Here is a 17,967-nt window from a genome sequence, read left to right as displayed (position 1 = left end):
ATTCATTAATCTGCCCCAGTGCAATTCCTACCCAAATCCACTCCACCCCGCCTTGTGCTGATGTTTATGCAGCTTTTTTGCCAGTTTTATGTTGTACTCAGCAATAACACCCTGGACTAGCTCCCTTTTACTGTGATCAGTGGACATTTAGATGGATGTCTTGATAGGCAGATCTTTAGGAAATGTGCAGTTGAGACAGAAAATTTGGACATTATCAGATTTGAATCTCTGTTAAAATCTAATTCTGGAGTGAAGCAAGAACAGCAGATACCATCCCACACATAAGACCAAGGCAAAATACAATCATAAACACCAACATCTTTCACATTTTGCTGAAAGCCTATTTCCAATTCTGAAACACCAATTTTAATTTGGTTCATTTATTGAAGCTGCTATGCTGAACATCTTTTCAGGAATGCAAAATGCTAGTTTATAACTCTACTTGCCTTGTTGTCTCTGCAGAAGGCCAGAGAGGGTGATGGGCTGCCTGGCCAGAGGCAGCTGTGGGGAAGGTGATGGAAATGGATACAGCTGAGGGGTTCTGAAAACAGAATTAGCCCACGACCCCCTCTGACTGCTCTGGGATCCAGCTGATGATGGACAAGAGCTGTGTGGTGCTCTCTGCACAGGGGTGGATCTGTCAATGAAATTCATTCATGCATGTGATTGAGGCTACCATTATAACAACACAAAATATTTCAATACTACTTCAATTTGTTGTCTATATATATTTACTTACTGAATATTTTCACATATTTCAAAAGGCAGACTGGCAAAACAATTATGGAATCAGAGGTGGGAAAGAAGTGCTTTGTTACACACATTTAAATTTCTGCTAGGGAGATATACTTGGCTTAATGATTATAAAGAACATGAGTTTAATTTTTCTGGAATAGTTCAAAGTTATTGATGTTAATAATTCTCACCATTTAAGACATTTTCAATGTTTAAATGATAAAAACAGAAACACCTGTTGCAGGCTGCATGAAAAGTTCAGGTTATTCAGAGAACAGCCCTTGTGCAGATATTGTGCTTTCATCTCTGATTTTTGTAAGAATGACACAGCAGAGACACTGTTAAACTTCCTGATTATAAAATTACCCCTTTTTATAGGAGTACAATGACTGCAGATGCCAACAGCTACAGAAGCACAGATTATAACTGCACATCTTTGAAAAATGGGATTTCAAAATAAAACTTTCCCCCAAACCCACACATTTATGTAGGTGACAGCCAGGCTGCACAGTAACACTTCTTCAGATCTAGAATATAACCTGTGAACAAAGAGATGAATAAAGGCCAGAGGGGGCATTTCCCTGTCTTGTAGGAGATGGTAACCTCTTGAAAAAGTGTTGAATTACCTTGTAGATCCTGTTCCACTACTCTGACTTGGCTTTACCAGAGCTATCTGAGAAGTCCTGTAGGAGACACTCCCTGGTGGAATCAGATTTTTGAAAACAATGTGAATTACCCATTTGACTTAAGAGAAAACTTTGGAAACAAAGATTAGTACTTTTATTGCATGATTTGGGACAGATTCATGATTGATTCATTCAAGAACTAAAAATGGTGCACAATTACAATAGTCAGTGAGAGAGCTCAGCTGTCACAAAAACATCATATTGCAAATCTTGTTCCAGTTAAACACATGGTGGTTTCTTTCACCTTCTTTCATTTATTAGACTATTATTAGACTATCAAGACAGCTGTGCTGAAGTGCTCCAGTTCTTCAGCTGATCTTTTTTTGCCCCATCCACCTCTGAGAAGGAAACTTTCCTTAGTGCACCATTAAATCATTGTTTCCACTTACCCTTACTTTGGCACATAAACTTTGATTCCCTCAGCCTTGTCCACTGCAAAACTTTACGTGAAAGTTCTGAAATCTGCTGAACATATAACTGTTCTACATAAAATTTTACTGTCTAATAAATATCTATTTATATTTAGACACAATAAAATAAACCACTTAACCTCAGCTCTCTTTATCTTGTTATGCTTAAATTTATAGGCAACCATGGATTTAGGAAGGATCTGAGCATATAAATCAGACATAACATGGAAAAAGCAATTTTTCCTCCTCCATTGAAATTCATTTGTCTTTGTTTCAGGACACTTACACCATGTAAAAACACAAGAGTGCTAAAAGCTCTTAATGTGGCTGCAGATGGATTCTGTGAGGTGCTGAAGGCAGGTGAAAGCTGCCTGAGCACAGAGTGCTGCAGAAATGCTGAATGTAAAACCAAAATGGGAGACACACAGACAGCAGGCCTGCAAAGCATCAGGAATTCTGGGCAAGTCCTCACAAACAAACAGCTCTCAGAGACTGCACCAGTTCCAGCAGGCTGTTACTCCTGCCTTATTCACATCTGGAGTTACCCAAGCTCAGGGTGTGAAGGAATCAAAGAAAGGAGTGGAGGTAAAATGTCTTATACCCTATAACAGTGATAAGGTGAAAAGAAAAATCACCTTTTGGAAGAAATTCTTGATCTCAACTACCTCATTTCTGTAATTAAATATTTTTGAACTTCCATTTAGTTTCCTCCTTTTTCTTCATCTGATATTTAATATTACATTGTGGGCAATGTTACTCTCTGTTAACCACAAATACACAAAATTAAGAAGCTTAACAGAGGGTCAACAATGTATATTGCAAGTGTTCCTGTTCTGTTCAATATAGTTACAGTATTTTCTTTGCAACTGTTGATTCAGCAAAAATTACAAGTAATCATTTCCTGAACAGAAGAGGTAAGTACTAGGAAAACATTTCATACTTCATTTTAACCATTTCCCAGCTGCTGGATTGAAGTGAATTTACCACGTGGTAAATTCCTCACACCTCAACACAATTCATATTTTTTCAGTACATTGCTAATGTATGGAATTTAATTTATTCATCCTCCTAATACAACAGAAATGTTACTCAGTTACAAAGTTTACTTTGACTCACCCATGTGTCCATCCTGTGGTGGAGTTATTAGTGATAACCTTGTTGGACCAGTTGGTGTCTCCTGCTAAATGAACAGCAAGTCATTAACCACAGTGTAGTAAGCATATTAATTATTAAGACATTTTAAGATATTTTTAAGGTCTACAGAGCCTGCAGATTTCCAGAACTCTCTGCTGTCAGTTTTGTTCATAGCACTAAAATGCAGAAGCTAAGAATTAAGTTACTATTTTTAAAGATCTATGGGCAGGTGGGAAATATTTGTATTTTAGCTTTATTATATAACCTATCACATTCAGTTATCAGACACTCTCACTTTTCTGTGCTGACATTCCATTTGCAAGCCAGAGCTGTTCCTGGATGTCACCTCTCCTAACCAGGCCACCAACACCATGAAAAGCTCCTGCCTTCATTCTCCTGTTAACATTATCACTCAAACCCTGCAATTCCCTACTCAGGAATCAGAGTCTAAACGGTGCTTTCACACCACTGACATTTTTGCAATATTGAGATTTTAAGAATTTGCCATTTACTCTGGCATCACAAGTTTAAAAGGCTGTACATGGCATGTGGGGAATATAATTCCAGAAATTAATGCTGTGATTTATTTGCTTTTGGTTTCTTTTGGGGAGCATCTGATTTCTATCCTGCATCAAGCACATCTGAAACCACCATGCACATCAGAATGGTTTTGAATGGGATGGGGATGAATCCCATTTTTTGCAGCATTTACAGAGTAAGAGAAACCAAAAGGATATATGTGTGTAACTATACATAAACAAGTATTAAAAAACCCACTTACTTTCCTCATTGGTGAAGGTACAGGATCAATCTCCATTGCCTCCATCCTTGCAAGAAAGGTCAAAGTATGACATTGTAATAAAAATAACATTTTCATTATAAAGACTGAAATCATGTTAGACTCTAATGTTTAATTTGACCAGTAATGGAAAAGCATAATACATAATGCATAAGACACATAAGTATTTAGGACTTATTCCAAAACTCAGTAGCAGTAAGAAAAATCTATTCACTGATTCTGAGCTTTGGTTTAGACATTTACAGAGTAAGTTATTTTATGATTAGCATTGTTATCCTTCTATTTGTCTGAATAAATATGCATATTTATGTATTTTTCACTTGTATACATAAGGGCACTCTGAATCTCTGGGTTTTTTATAGAAAAGGAAGTCACAATCAAAGATATAAAAATATTTTAGCTTGAGCAAGCTGTATATTCATTTTAGTTAAAATTAAATGAGCCTTAGTGGAGCGGCTCATCCCATCTATCCTGAGATCACTACAGTGCACATATAGGTGTCTGTACAATAAATTTGTTTTTCTCTATGGTGAATGGAAGTGTCTCACTGATCTACCTATTTGTGCATTCATCTGTGCAGCTTTTCATCCAAAAGTTCTTTGGAATAAGGTGCATCATGCCTTAGATTTCTTTCCAGCAACCACCACCCATACAACTGTAATGTACACTTGAATAGACAAGACTTTCCTCAGCTCTTTCATATTTCAACAGTTCCCAAAAACAAACCACAAAAAAAAAAACCCAAAAAATATTTTAAATTCACTACAAAAAGGTTACTTTCTGAATAAAATATTAGTTAAGGTTTTAATTGAAAATGAAGAAGTTTGTACCCACGTTTCAGAAGTGGAAGGACGACTCGAATGAAGAGAATATGAAGAATAAACATTCTGTTTTCTTGAAGCAACTGAAGTCATGAAGAAATTGAATATTAGAACACAGCTATGTCCAGTGACAGGTATTCCACAGTTAATATTTTAAACCAACACTTCTTACTGGATGGATTTCTGCTTGAACTGGAAAATGGCAGAGCTGTGGTGTTTTCAGGAGGCTTCACACTGAAGGGGAAAGAAGAAACAACAGATACAAACTGGAAGCTGGTTTGATTAGTTAACATGCCTAACTGGTCAGTAAAGTATAAAATCAAAGCATTTTTCCATCAGGAGCAGGTTTTAACATGACACTATTTGCCATGAAGCAAAGTAAGAATTTATTTGGTAAATCTGTGAGCTTGCTCTCTACATCATAATACCTGCAGTGCTCATTATATACCCAACAATATCAAATTTAGCACAATATTATGGCAAAGTACTTTAGAGAACAACAGATGTTAAAATACAACCATTAACTACAGCTAAGCACAAAATTCATTTAATTTCATGAAATTATGTATTTACCAAACTTTAAGAAATCGAGTTATCAAATGAAATGTTGGCATTTTCATGCTATTCAACAAGAACTTTGCAAAGCTGGTACCTTTGGCAAGAATCATAAAAAGGAGGAATATGTTTATTAGGCAAGCAAAAAGAGGCCCTAGGACACTTCTCTCGAGGTAGAACTCAAAAACAAAATCTAAAATTCAGTAAGAACTCTGTAATTGATATAACCAAGATGCTATTCATTTGAGATGCAGAAAGAAAATGGAGACGTAAAATGAATAAAAATATATAAACTGCAATAATCCACCACATCCAGAGTTTCCTTTATACTGGTTTTCTTTCTGTTACATTACACCAAGCAGTCTGGGAGAGCAAAACACAGTATTATGTGCATTTAAGAGTCAAGGGAAAGTCTGTACTAAAAAAACACAGAAAAGGAATAAAGATCAATTAAAGATAAATCTGCGTAACTAAAATAATGGTTTCATGAACTGGCTTATTAAGGAGATTTAAATAACAGTTTTGGCTTCATGTTGGAAATAAGTAAGATGAAAAGGTGAAGGCATATCCTTTATTGAGCACAGGGATAATGAGTGACCTCTTGGCTACCAAATTGAAACATTTGAGAAAAGAGAGTAATTCAAGATGAGACAAGAATTTAATTTTTACTAGAAATAGAAACAATGAGAACCATGTTACAAAACTCTGGTAACTTTATAAACAGGCCAAGATACCAGGAAAGGCATCACAGTATTTTCCAGACTGATGCTATAAAGTCCATTGCAAAATGCACAAATATGGTTAGGTAACTGCAAATAAAAAATTAAAACTGAGTATCTATGTGATACACTTTATCAAAAGTTAATTTTTTAGAGTTAACTATGGAGTTGTATTGTAAAATAAAAGGATTTCTTCCTGATAGGATTGATTATTGTGAATAAAACTCATCTGATGTCAGAAATCACTATACATTTATTTCTGTAAAAACACACAAGGAAAGCAAACAAAACATGAATTTTTATTCCTTTATCAATTAAAAGTACTGTTGTCTGATTACATTTACTTTTGTTGCATTGAACCTCTTACCATTGCAGCTGTTGAATTTGTTGTGTTACTTTCTTGAGAGACTCTTCCAGCTTTGCTATCTGTGAGATAATCAGAGATTGGAACAAAGTCTGTTTGTGTGATATCCAGCTTCATTCTCACCCAGCTGGAATTCTGAAGTGCTGAAAGGCTGCTTGCTATTGGTTTTAATCTGAGGACATCACTGCAATTGCAGATTGATTGGAGCTGTTATGGCTTTGCTATGGAGCCATTAAACAGTCAGTCTGGCAGAGATATGCTGCTTTTTGGCACTTAAAGACTTTGTTTGATTACCTTTTATTAAGTAATACTGCATAAATGAATACTAGGAAAAGTGCTTAAAAACAGTTTTCTTTTCTTTTGCTTCCTATTTTTCATATCTGATAGAAAAGCTTTGTTATGGTTAATATAGAGTTATCTGCAAAAGCTACCAATAACTGTACAGAATACATTGTTCCCATATTTCTCCTTTCAGATTCAGAATGTATTCAGCTCACTCCAGTATCTATTTGTAGTAAGCCTAAGTGAAAAGTTTTTCTACTCTGTTGAGAGACACAGCCAGAAATATCTCCATTAAAATGTTATGAGCTGGCAAAATGGAAGAATATTAAGGTCAAGCAGACTAGGGCAGCTGCCCAGTATGTGTATTTTTTAGTCTTTCATTATGTGAACATATATTATATTTTATGAAGGATGTAAAAATTTACTCAATAGCCTGAATTCTGCATCTATGTTTTATCCCTCATTTCCATTATGTGACCTTAATCCTTCACACTGTTCATATTTTGATTTGAAAGCAAATTATGAATTTGCTTGTTAATTTTTCATGCTTCTCAAACTATTATTTGAATCCTTTAATAAAATTACCTGATTTATAAAATCATACTGTTTATGGGAGATACTATGCTCTTTTTGCAGATGAAAAACTTTGCAAAACAGATTAAAGAAAAAATGCAATTTATGTAAGATCTGGTTTTTGGTATTCTGGTTTTTTTTCTTCCTTCCTAATGAGAGTGAGGTTTGATTAAGAAAGGAAGCAGTCAGGAAGAATGTACTTTACTCTGCTGCTCTGTAGGACTGGGTAATTTTAAGACCAAAGTACCTTAAAGAACATGAGCAACTCTTTGATTTTCAGTATTTTGGGATCCTGGCATAACAGGACATCTAGACCTGCCAGGAACATGGACAGCAAGTGGCCACCACCACCTGCACCCTAACACCTACACAAACCACAGAAACAACAAAAATCAGTTCAATGAGGACCATGAGACCTTAGACCTTCTTGGTTGACAGTGACAAGGATGACAAACTGGAAATAAGGAAGGGGACCTGAAACAAGACAGCCAGGCATGAGAAACTGGAATGGTGTTTAACACAACCAGCCTCTCCTGACCCCGATCCAATGCAAGTTTTAACACACTAACATTGCACAGAATGGGCAAAACAACAACAAACCTGCCCAAAACAGGGTGCCATTGAAGCAGCAACCAACTGCATTTTCAGCTGTTTTGGTACTGTCACCTGGACACCTTCCTCAGGTCAAGCAGCACCCCTGAATACTTCACCAACACTGCTGAGTGAACGCCTCAACAGTAACAACTTTAAAAACTGCCATTACAAAGTACCCAAACTCTCCACAGCTTCTTTGGAGATAACATCTCAATTTCTGCTGAATTCTGTTAAGTTACTTGTTTTACTTTGTCTACAGGTTTTAGTTTCACCACCTGGAGTTGGTACAATAGATTAGAAGGGGGATGAAATCAGGGCTCCTCTCTGGTCTGGCTCTGAAAGCAGCAGGGCAGGACCCCAAGAGAACTACACAGATCACAGCACACTGTGAGTGATCCCAAAATGCATCCATGGAGCAGAAGGAAGAATGGGCCACAGAACACCTGATTTCCCAAGCTTTCCATCCATGACAGTCATGCCAGAAACTCTCCTCACACATCAAATGCCAGCTGGGCAGCTACATGAGCTTTTCTCTGTAACTTCATACATGGGGCACCCACTCATAGGTCAAGTCACCAATACTGCCAAGCTGCCTTAAACAACATCCCATGTCCTTAGATATAAAAGAAAAATCCAACAATTTAATCAAATATTTAGAAGTAGCTGAAAAATGGAAAAGGAATTCTGCCTTCCAACCTGCAAAGGAAGAAGCACAGTCACAAATGCAATACCTGTTCTCCACAGAGTAATTAATTCTGTCCTTCACACTCAGCTATCCCAAATTCAGGGTACTAGCCCTTAGTCTTGTTCTGCATACTCAAACTTCTCATTTATTTTGTCAACCCTTCTTTTCCTCTGGGCTTATCTCCCAGCTCCCCTCTCTCCCACCTCTTCCACTTTTCCCTCCATTCAGTGAACTGCTTTCTTCCCTCCCTGTCCTTTGATTCTCCATTTAATTTTAACCACCTTACAAGCAGAATATTTTACTAGAAACACTGACCAGAATTAATAGTCCTCACAGACTTTAAACAATTAAAAACTGATATTTATAATGATAGTAATGAGTCAATCCTGATAAATTATTCTAAGTATTCACAAAACAGATTAATATTGTTTCTAAAAATAAACCAAAGGGACAAGGCAAACATAAACAAAAACTGAGACAATCACAATTAGAGTTACCTTTTGTTTGTGGTATTTTAATAAACGCTTACGATATTTTTCTTGAAATTCTGATACCTAAAAATAAATACAGTTATATCAAGCTGCACGTAATTACATTTATGCACCTCAGCAAAGAAGTAATAGAAAATAACAGTATTCAAAGTTTTCTGTCTTTTATAGGCAGTTAACACATCTTTTTTAAATCCTCTTCAAAAAAATCCCAAATTATTCTAAGTTATTATCACTGATAGAAAAATCTTATAGAGTTAATTTAATCCAATATGACCTACAGTAGAGCTGGTAGATTTATTTCACTGAGGTTATATTTTAACACTATGTTCAATAAAAAGATAAAGACATTAGAAAGCCAGTTGAGCTGCAGTGTTTCTTATTCATCAGTGCTAAGCAAACACATAAAATTAATGGCAACATAAAAAGTAATCTGTCTTACTGGCAATTATAATATGCCTTGTAAAAATCCCCTGTTAATTAAAAAATAATTGTCAGACACACTGTCTGGTGATGTGTAAGCACTTCTTGTGTCCACATGAGGATCATAAACCATGACAAAGTTAAAAGTAAAAATGACAAGGTAGGCAAGACAAGAGCTTGAGGAACAAATTACCACAGGCAGTAACTCCTAATAAATCCTTCTTCTCACATGTAAGAAAACTGCCAGAAAATCTGCAGGAACTGAGACAGCCAAGAAGAAACACTCTGAGAATATAAACCATAGAGGAGTATCCAGCTTCAATGGATATTTTATTCCCTGTGGAAGGACCTGGGAGGTTCCCACTGAATACTCATCAAAGGATCAGTGTGTCTTTGGAAGAACTGATGAAGAAATGTTCACTTGGAAAGTGATGGCTCTGAGCTGTCTGTGCTCAGAAATGAGTTCTTTGGTCTAGGAGAAACCTGAATTTGTCAGTTTAGTGCTCATACCAGTCAAAAAGCAAATCAGATCTTACCAGTAGTTTAAAATGGAATAGAGGACATCATCATTCTCTTATTTATTAAAAATAAATGCATGTTCCTACATCCTGAGTCTGCCTAACATCTAGAAAGGACAGAGTAGGTCTGAAAACAGTTCAGATTAATCTGAGGTGTGCAAGAACTTCAGGAAAAGAATGACCACACAGAATATGAATTTTCAGGGCTGAAAAACAGTTGAAAAAGGGATGCATCAGCAGTCTAAAACTACAGGTTAGCACAGACAGAGTGCATGACAATGGATACTCTTTCCTCCAGAATCAGATTCAAGAGTAAGAAATGAAACAAACAACCTGTGGACCTCCCTTCCACAATGAGACAGATGCTAAAATTCAGGAAACAACCTGACAATTATGTGGGGGAAAACATCCACCAAAGCTTCTGAATGCAGACCAATCCCACTTGGGGAAATCCCTGTGCCATGAGCTGCTGAAAGCTGGGAGGCTCTTCTGAGGATGTGTCACTACATCCAGCTCTGCTCCCATGCTTTCCTAGCACCCACAGAAGTGACAAGGTACCAGATTAGATAAGAGATTAGAGAAATTGCTCTTACACCTTTTGATGCTGCGACAAGTTCTGAACACACCTCAATGCCTTCACTACACTTCAGTGTGTTCCCAACAGGTTATCTCAGGCTACAGAAGATCTCCCTCAGCCTGGAGAGACTGAGCCCTCTTTTTTCCTTCCTTTGGCACACTCTGAAGTTTGTGTGACTGGAGGTGTGCAGGCTCCCTGCATTTGTTCAGTTCATGGAGTAACTGCTGATCCTGCTGTTAAAAAGTGGGTATGGAAGGACAGAGGAAGAGTTCACATTTACCTTGTGTCCCTTCTACATGTGAGCAGGAGCACTGCTCAGGAAAGGGGCCAAGCTCAGCTTTGGAAAAGTCTCTGAGGCCTGGGGTAGAGCAAATGGGAATCCATGACTGTCCGGTTATCTCTCGGCTGTTTGAGGGGCCTGGAAAGGCCCGGGGTGGCCTTGGGGCAGCCGCGTATCGAAGGACGAGAAGAGGCTTCAGTTCTTCTTTCGGTTTTTATGTTTATTAATTGTTTATCTAAAAGATTTTCTTTCAGCCGAACAGAGCTCTGCTCAGCAGCCAGCCATGAGCACACTGTGCTGCCCTCCGGGCAGTCACCTATCTTTATACCCATTGTTACGTGTACAATATTTATCATTTTTCCCCAATACCATTTATTCTTATAACTCGGTGCACCCTCAGTAATAACCAATCCAAGAGTGCCACCGTGGCCAAAGAAGATGGAGGAGAAGAGGAAGAAGAAGGAAGACAGGACACGCCCCAATTCCTCCATCTTACTTCTCTAAACCCCCCTGTACAGAAATCCTAAACCCTGTGTCTCACCCTCTAATTAACCAATCCCTTCACCATTCACCCCGGTGAAACCCTCCTGTCCTCATACAGGTGTCGTCTCCTGTGTAGGATCAAAGTCCAGCCACCAGACACTTCTGGAACATTCCAGGACTCCTGGGCCCCCCAAGGGTGGTCTCGGAGGCACCTCAGGACTCAGATCCTGAGATCCCACACATGACCACTGCTGGAGGACACAGGTGACATCCCCTGGGGTTTGTTCTGCTGCATCAGGAAGCTCATCCAAAGGCCAGCAAGTCCAGCCCAAGGAGATGAGAACAGCCAGGCCCAGGGACAATGAACTGCTGGTACTGCTGGAGGGGCTGAAACTGCTCCTGGAATGCACAGGGAGAGGGACAAGGACACAGAGGCCCAAAGCCAAGCTGAAGAGATGCAGAAAATGAGTTTGTATGCATTCATTTAACCCAGAGAGCTACAGAAGGTCTTGACAGGAAACTAAGCCTGACAAAAGTAATCCTATCTGGAATTCACAGAAAGCAGGAGGAAAATGACCTTGGAATCATTTCCTGCATCTAGCTGGGAAAAAAAGAGGTGTGTTTTGATTAAACAAAAAAAATGAAAAAGAAGAGAGAGCACAGTCAGCTCAGGACTGTGTCCAGCTCAGGTTTTCACTGTGTAACTTTTTATTGCTATAATTAAGGCACACTATCTGGGCACGTTTAAGCTTCTGGAAGATCTAATTTTTCACTGCATGGCATTGAAAGTGATTTTACACCATTAAAATAACCAGACTAGTGGTCCTTAGAGAGAGTTTGAAAACATAAGCAGTGACCATAATGAATAATTTATGTCTCCTTAAGAACTCAGAAACTGTGGAATTAAGGAAGTTAAGAGGGTAATGGGCATACATTCATTTTCAAGCATTCACTCATTCACTTTTCCCATTCACATAAAAATCAGTGGGAGTTGCTGATTATTTTACAGAGTTAAAAAGTTTAAAGGCAGATTCACCTGTGATATTTCTTTTGAATATTTCTTGCTTAACACATCTATTGGCATGAACAGTGATTGAATATCAGCACTTGTCTGTGAAGAAATGAAAATATACCAAGGTTAGCATTTTTTATTAGCAAGTCATATTAAATAAAGTCTTTTGTAAAAATTGACTAATGAATCTAAATTTAAAAAATGGACAGATTAGACGAGGATAAAGCTGAAATTGAGAATGAGCCTAGTTTTCTTTAATGGCCGTATCAAATACCTGGAAAGCACTGGGATTTTGTTCAATCTGTTACCCACACATATACTTACAGTGACAATGACAGTGCCTGGGTACAGAGGACACCCAAGGAGGGTGCTGTGCCTTGGAACCAACAGTTTGGTTTCCAAGTCCTTTTTCAGAATGGTTCCAGTGCTGACTGGGATCCCTTTGTCCCTCCCTGCCCACTGGGCAGCACAACATTATCCCAGAATAAGGAAAGAGCCTGAACGTAATTGTTGAATTTTTAAAAGATTTTATGACTTGTGTCTTTTAATCAGAGCTGTGCATGCTTTAGGAAAACTGCTTTTCCTTGCTTTCCCCAGCTACTAATTGTTACAGAACTCACAGAAGGTAAGGAATTGTATTTGAGACTTTTTCTGCAATTTTGAGTTTGGTTGACATCAGCCAAACCTTCAAAAATTTCCAGCTGACAGATGGAGAAATGCAGACAAACAGAACAGTTACCTAACTATGGTATTTCAGGAAAGAAAATAAAAACAATAATATTCCATCTTGAAAATATTATTATAAGTATTATAATAATATATATTATATTTATAATGAAATCATTATAGAACATATACTAATATATTATATTATAATAAATATATGTTAATATATAAATATAATATATAATATAAAATATATATTATATATAATATAATATATAAAATTTATATAATATTATAATATTATAATATTATTTATATATATATATATATAGATAATATTATCTTTATATTTATATATTTCAAGAATGATATATTCCATCTTGAAAACTTAAAGAGATTCATAAAAATATATTCAGCTTCTTTAAATGAAATGCATTCATAGGAACCAAGCTCCTGCAATCTATTTAGGGTTCTATCAAAGCAATGATCTTGTACCTATCAGACTTCAAAAAAATAAAACCCAACCAGCTTCAGAGTGATATAAAAACTCTTTCAAATAAAGATTTGTGTGACTCTGTTTATATTTTATCTGCTGCATGGAGGAGTAGCAGATGTTCCTTTGATATTCTGAACTACTGAAGAGCCAGATTCTGATTTATTGTAACACTCACCAAGCTCTGGGGAAAAGCAAGTGGGGATCATGAGACACAGAAGGAAGACACGAAGGTGACAAGAATTACTGTAAAGATGAGAATATTTCATGTGTACATGCTGATTACCCCAACATACAATTTAATTAGGACTTCTAACACATTTATAGGACCTCCTCTCATTGGGAATTCTTCCATAGCATCAAGCTCATAAAGCTCACCAGGTACATTTCCACTCAGGTTCCTGAATTATAGAGCCATGACTTTTTTATATGCATCTTTAATTATCATTCCAATCATTTTATCTGTTCTTAATCAAGGATAAGCAATCATCATTAATGTCTTTTTTAAAGAATATGGTAATTTGCTTCCTTCCAGCCCTCCACAGCAGTTGCAGGTTCTAATGAAACATGTAATATTTTTCTTAGTATCCCAATCATTGCATTTTTAAATTCCTTCTGTGCTTTTGAAGTAAATTATCAACTCCTGCTGAAATGGTGCAATTTAAGACTGATGTAACTTAAAAATTAACATTGCTTGGAGCAAAGTGTTGAACAAGATGACCTTCAGAGGTCCTCAACAACTTAAATTATTCTTTGACTGAAATTAATAACAACATTTGCAGTGACAATACATTGATATTGAAAGCATATTAAAATATGCCCTTTAGAATTTTTATGAAGGGCTTTTGATTTTTTTTCATATTTGATTACTGTGTGCATTTGTCCTTTGTGTTATAATTGCATTTTGTTGTTGTGTTGCAATTTTTTTTAGTAGCATTGTCTTCTTCAATGTGCAAAATTCCTAGTAGGCCTTCCTGTTTAGCTGTATTGAATTTTATTAAATGTTTTTAATGTTTCTCTTTTATCCTTATAAGGCACTGGCTCTTAGGTAGGCATCAGTCTACAAGAATGTGAATGTGTTCACAAACTATTTATGGAATCAGCTAAAGAGAAGATTGCTCCTGGGAGAAATGCAAAATTAAAGATTCCTAATGATTAATCAAGAACGGGAATTAAAAGCTCTTAATTCTCCAGTGAATAACAAAAATTCCCAACAATATTTCAAACCCTCTCTTAATCACACAGCCACAAGGAAAATAGTTAAGCTTAAGAGAAAATGAGGAAAAAACCTAATCCACTTAAAAACACTGCTGAGCCATCAGGCAGGCTTTCAATTCAGTCCATTACATGAAATAATTCATTACAGTTCATTTCTGTGATGTACAAATGCCAAGATCAATAAACATTTTTCCACATTTTGAAAGCAGTCACTGATGTTACACAGTAACCAGCCATATTTCTTGAAAAGTTTAGAATGATTTACAGACTAGCAGTACCTGAAAACCTAAAGTTTCCATAGGCTTTAATTTACAGGAATATTTACAACAAAAAGCAGAGCTGTCTAGTGCCTAAGCATCTTAGTTTAGCAACCTATTATCAGTAAATATTAATGTCAGAGTTAGCAAAAACAAGAAAGGAAGCACTCTTTAATGCAAATAGTTTAGCTGTTAAGCAAAGCACAGATTAATGTAATGCAACAAAACTAAAGCTTGATTTACCTCTTTTGAAAGGACTAAGGTTCGACAAGCCCTCCTACAGACCAGACATTCATCTTTTTTGCCTGTAAGGTAAAGACACATTTAAAATATAGATCAAACTGAATATATATTGAATACATTGCAAATATAATGTGATGCCTAAACCTCTTGAGCTTGTGGAAGAAATCTGCAGGTTACACACGAAACATGAATAAAGATGAATAAAGAATTTCATTCTGTAACCATTACACTGAGTTGTGCAGGAAAAATGTATGTGAATGTCATCAGGTCTTACTCCTCTAAATAAGCATTCATGTAAATGATTTTATGAATATCATTAGTGTCACAGAATGCAGGTGACTTTTAGTTCCCTTGATTTAAATAGGACTACTTGCCTGCTTTAATTAAATGTATGCTTAAGTGCACTAATGACTTACAGTCAATCTGATATATGGCTTTTTAGACTGGGGCACAGTTGGGTTATCCCAACAAAATATATGAAGCCCAAATGTCAAGGAATTAGTAATTTTGCCTTTTGAATTCCTCCAGTGAGAAAACAATAAAATCACTTTAAAAAACTTTATGACTTAAACTCTTTATCTGCAAACATATTAGAAAATATCTATAGCAAATGCACATTATTTCAATATTCATAATTTGTAATTCTACTAGCTACTGCCATTCTGAAGATTCTAGGATTCGGTGTTTATAAACCTCTTTAAATACATTTTAAACCTCATTACTACTGAATTCACAGTAAAAAGATACATAATCCCTCATATATTTTTCTGCCAAACAATACTAAGAGCGGAGAGGAAAGTGTTCATGTTCTAGGGGCCTGTAAGCTGCAGAGGCTGCATTTTATGGTCCTCTATCCTCAACAGCACCCCGTGAAAATATCTAGTCAAAAGTTTTTAGTTCTGAAATACAGATTGATCATTTTCTCTGTGTGCCCTTACAAAAACCAGGGCATTTAGCACGATGTGAAAGGGGGAAACATTGATACTCGTCTGCTGCATTTTTTTCCTTTTTTAAAACAACTTCATTATTCCTCTGCCTTTCCCACGTATCTTTGTCCAAGAGCTTCACATGAATCCCAGAATATGACTCTGGAATTGTACATAACACAAGAGCTTCAAAACATCACCTCCAATCTTCTCTCATGCTGCTGAACGTCTTCAGGAACAATAATCAATAAAACAATAAAACAGAGCCTCAAAACTTATTAAAACGACCTCCAAAACCTACTCTAAACGAATCCTCCGTTTTTTTCAATTGCTCTTTCACTAAGGAAAAAACATTATTTTCCCAAAATTTTCCGGAACAAAAAGCCATCTATTTGTGGGGTGTTTTTTTTACAAAATCATGGATCATAAGCATCCAGAATCCAGTTTTATTAAGCCTCCATCGCGTGTGCCCAAGGCTTGCTCTCAAAGCCACATTCACCTGGAAGTGGACACAGTTTTAGTGTTCAAAGCGAATCAACAGCAAGGACTGGAAAGGCTTATCAGTAACATTTGAAAAAGTGCTCAGGGCTTCCTTTTTTCCACAGCGGGTGAGAAATAGCAATGTTTGGGGTGGATGTGTGCAGGCAGCACAGCCCGCGCCGCCGGGCGCGCCCCAGCAGCCATTATTACCTTTCTGCAGGCAAACCTCACAGAAAACGTGGCCGCAGTTGGTGAAGAGGAACCGCGGCGTGGGGGCGCGGGGCTCGCCCAGGCAGGAGTTGCAGAAGACGGGCACGGCCATGGGGCAGCGGGGCAGGCGGGCCCGGCGGCGGCCCGGGGCTGGGGCACAGCCGCTTGGTCCTCACGCCGAGCCCCGCGGGGGCGCCCCCGCCATGTCCCGCCCGCTGAGGCGGCCCTGAGGGCAGCGCGGCGCGCGCCCTTCCCGCCGCGGGGGCCTCAGGGCGGCGGAGCTTGGTCCTCACACGCACCCCCAATAAAATTTGGTTTTTCTGGCCTCTCGCTATCAAAGTGGAGCGGTGCCGACACAGGCGGTGCTCTGAGAGATTCGCCGTCCCCAATCGTGGGGAGCAGAGCTGCACCCACAGGGCTCCGGGCAGGGGCTTCAGCAGGAGCCCCCCCCGCTCGCTCCTCTCGGGCCGGCAGATGGAGGGGAAAAAAAGAAAAGCAGAGAAAATAGTTGTGGATTTCACTCTTTTAAATGCGAGAATCCTGGAAGTTTGTTAATTTGCTATCACAGGTTTGCTGTGGCATCTTCTGCTGTGGAAAAAGCGCAAAACAAGGAGATTTGATGTTCATTTCTTAGACAAAAAAAGACCCCATCGCTTGCTAGTGTTCAGTGATGAAAATTTTAGGCAGAAAGTCCCCTACAAACTTAGTTGCAGTGCAGGCTATAGCTCTGGGTATGACAGAGCCATAGACTGCAGAGGAAGCTTTTAATTTCACAAAGGCTTCTGCCCCCAAAGTGCTTCCCAAAAGAGCTCTGAGTCAGCTTGTGCGTTATGAAGTTAATTAAAAATCTTGAAGGAGACTGAAAACATTTCCTGAAAGCAAAGATGATAATGATAATATGATGATGACGATTATTGTTAATAATAGTACCATTAGTAGTAGTAAAGAGCTAAGCAATCACAAGTTATATTCAAGACTCCCAAGTCTCAGTGCTGAGTCTATACTCTTTGAGTATAGACCTAATTAATATGGTGAAACATGATCAGCTCTTTTATGAATTCTGAACTGTTGCTTGTCCTGGATTTCCAGCTGGAGTGTATTGTAAGTGAAATGAGTTACGTTTGTCACTGGGATGTGGTTAGGAGCCTTACACTAAATATCAGCTAAGTCTGAACAACAACCTTGTCACAACGCTTTATTACTTTCTTCTTGGATTTCATATACCATATGGTTTTAACACATATTTCCTTCTCACCCACCACCAAAGATGTTATTACAAGACATGTTGTGAGTGATTGCTCTATAGAAGTTAATTTAATAATACTTACTTACTGGT

The 17,967-nt window shown here is 37.7% G+C and overlaps 1 protein-coding gene across 1 annotated transcript; it reads right to left on the bottom strand.

Moving 5' to 3' along the window:
* Positions 1–438: 438 nt before the first annotated feature.
* On the bottom strand, positions 439–16,816 carry RNF212 (ring finger protein 212). Its single transcript, XM_064712317.1, has 11 exons — positions 16,632–16,816; positions 15,016–15,077; positions 12,163–12,237; positions 8,855–8,911; positions 6,227–6,285; positions 4,758–4,819; positions 4,599–4,668; positions 3,747–3,792; positions 2,948–3,008; positions 1,362–1,434; positions 439–637 (listed from the first exon to the last, which is right to left on the bottom strand). Exons 1-11 carry the CDS (start codon positions 16,741–16,743, stop codon positions 439–441), a joined length of 876 nt encoding a protein of 291 aa, XP_064568387.1. The 5' UTR covers positions 16,744–16,816.
* Positions 16,817–17,967: the final 1,151 nt, after the last annotated feature.

This window comes from Zonotrichia leucophrys, chromosome 4 (assembly GCF_028769735.1).
Source record: "Zonotrichia leucophrys gambelii isolate GWCS_2022_RI chromosome 4, RI_Zleu_2.0, whole genome shotgun sequence".
Classification (NCBI taxonomy): Eukaryota; Metazoa; Chordata; class Aves; order Passeriformes; family Passerellidae; genus Zonotrichia; species Zonotrichia leucophrys.
This window is presented reverse-complemented; position numbering and strand designations above follow the sequence as displayed.

What these genes read in the sequence shown, in the direction of transcription:
- RNF212 (XM_064712317.1), bottom strand. Translation starts at nt 16,743, where the DNA reads ATGGCCGTGCCCGTCTTCTGCAACTCCTGCCTGGGCGAGCCCCGCGCC. An exon ending in ATTCAAAAGAAATATCACAG is followed by an intron (nt 8,912 to 12,162) that starts GTGAATCTGCCT and finishes ATTTATTTTTAG; the next exon opens with GTATCAGAATTTCAAGAAAA. An exon ending in TTCAAGCAGAAATCCATCCA is followed by an intron (nt 4,669 to 4,757) that starts GTAAGAAGTGTT and finishes TCATGACTTCAG; the next exon opens with TTGCTTCAAGAAAACAGAAT.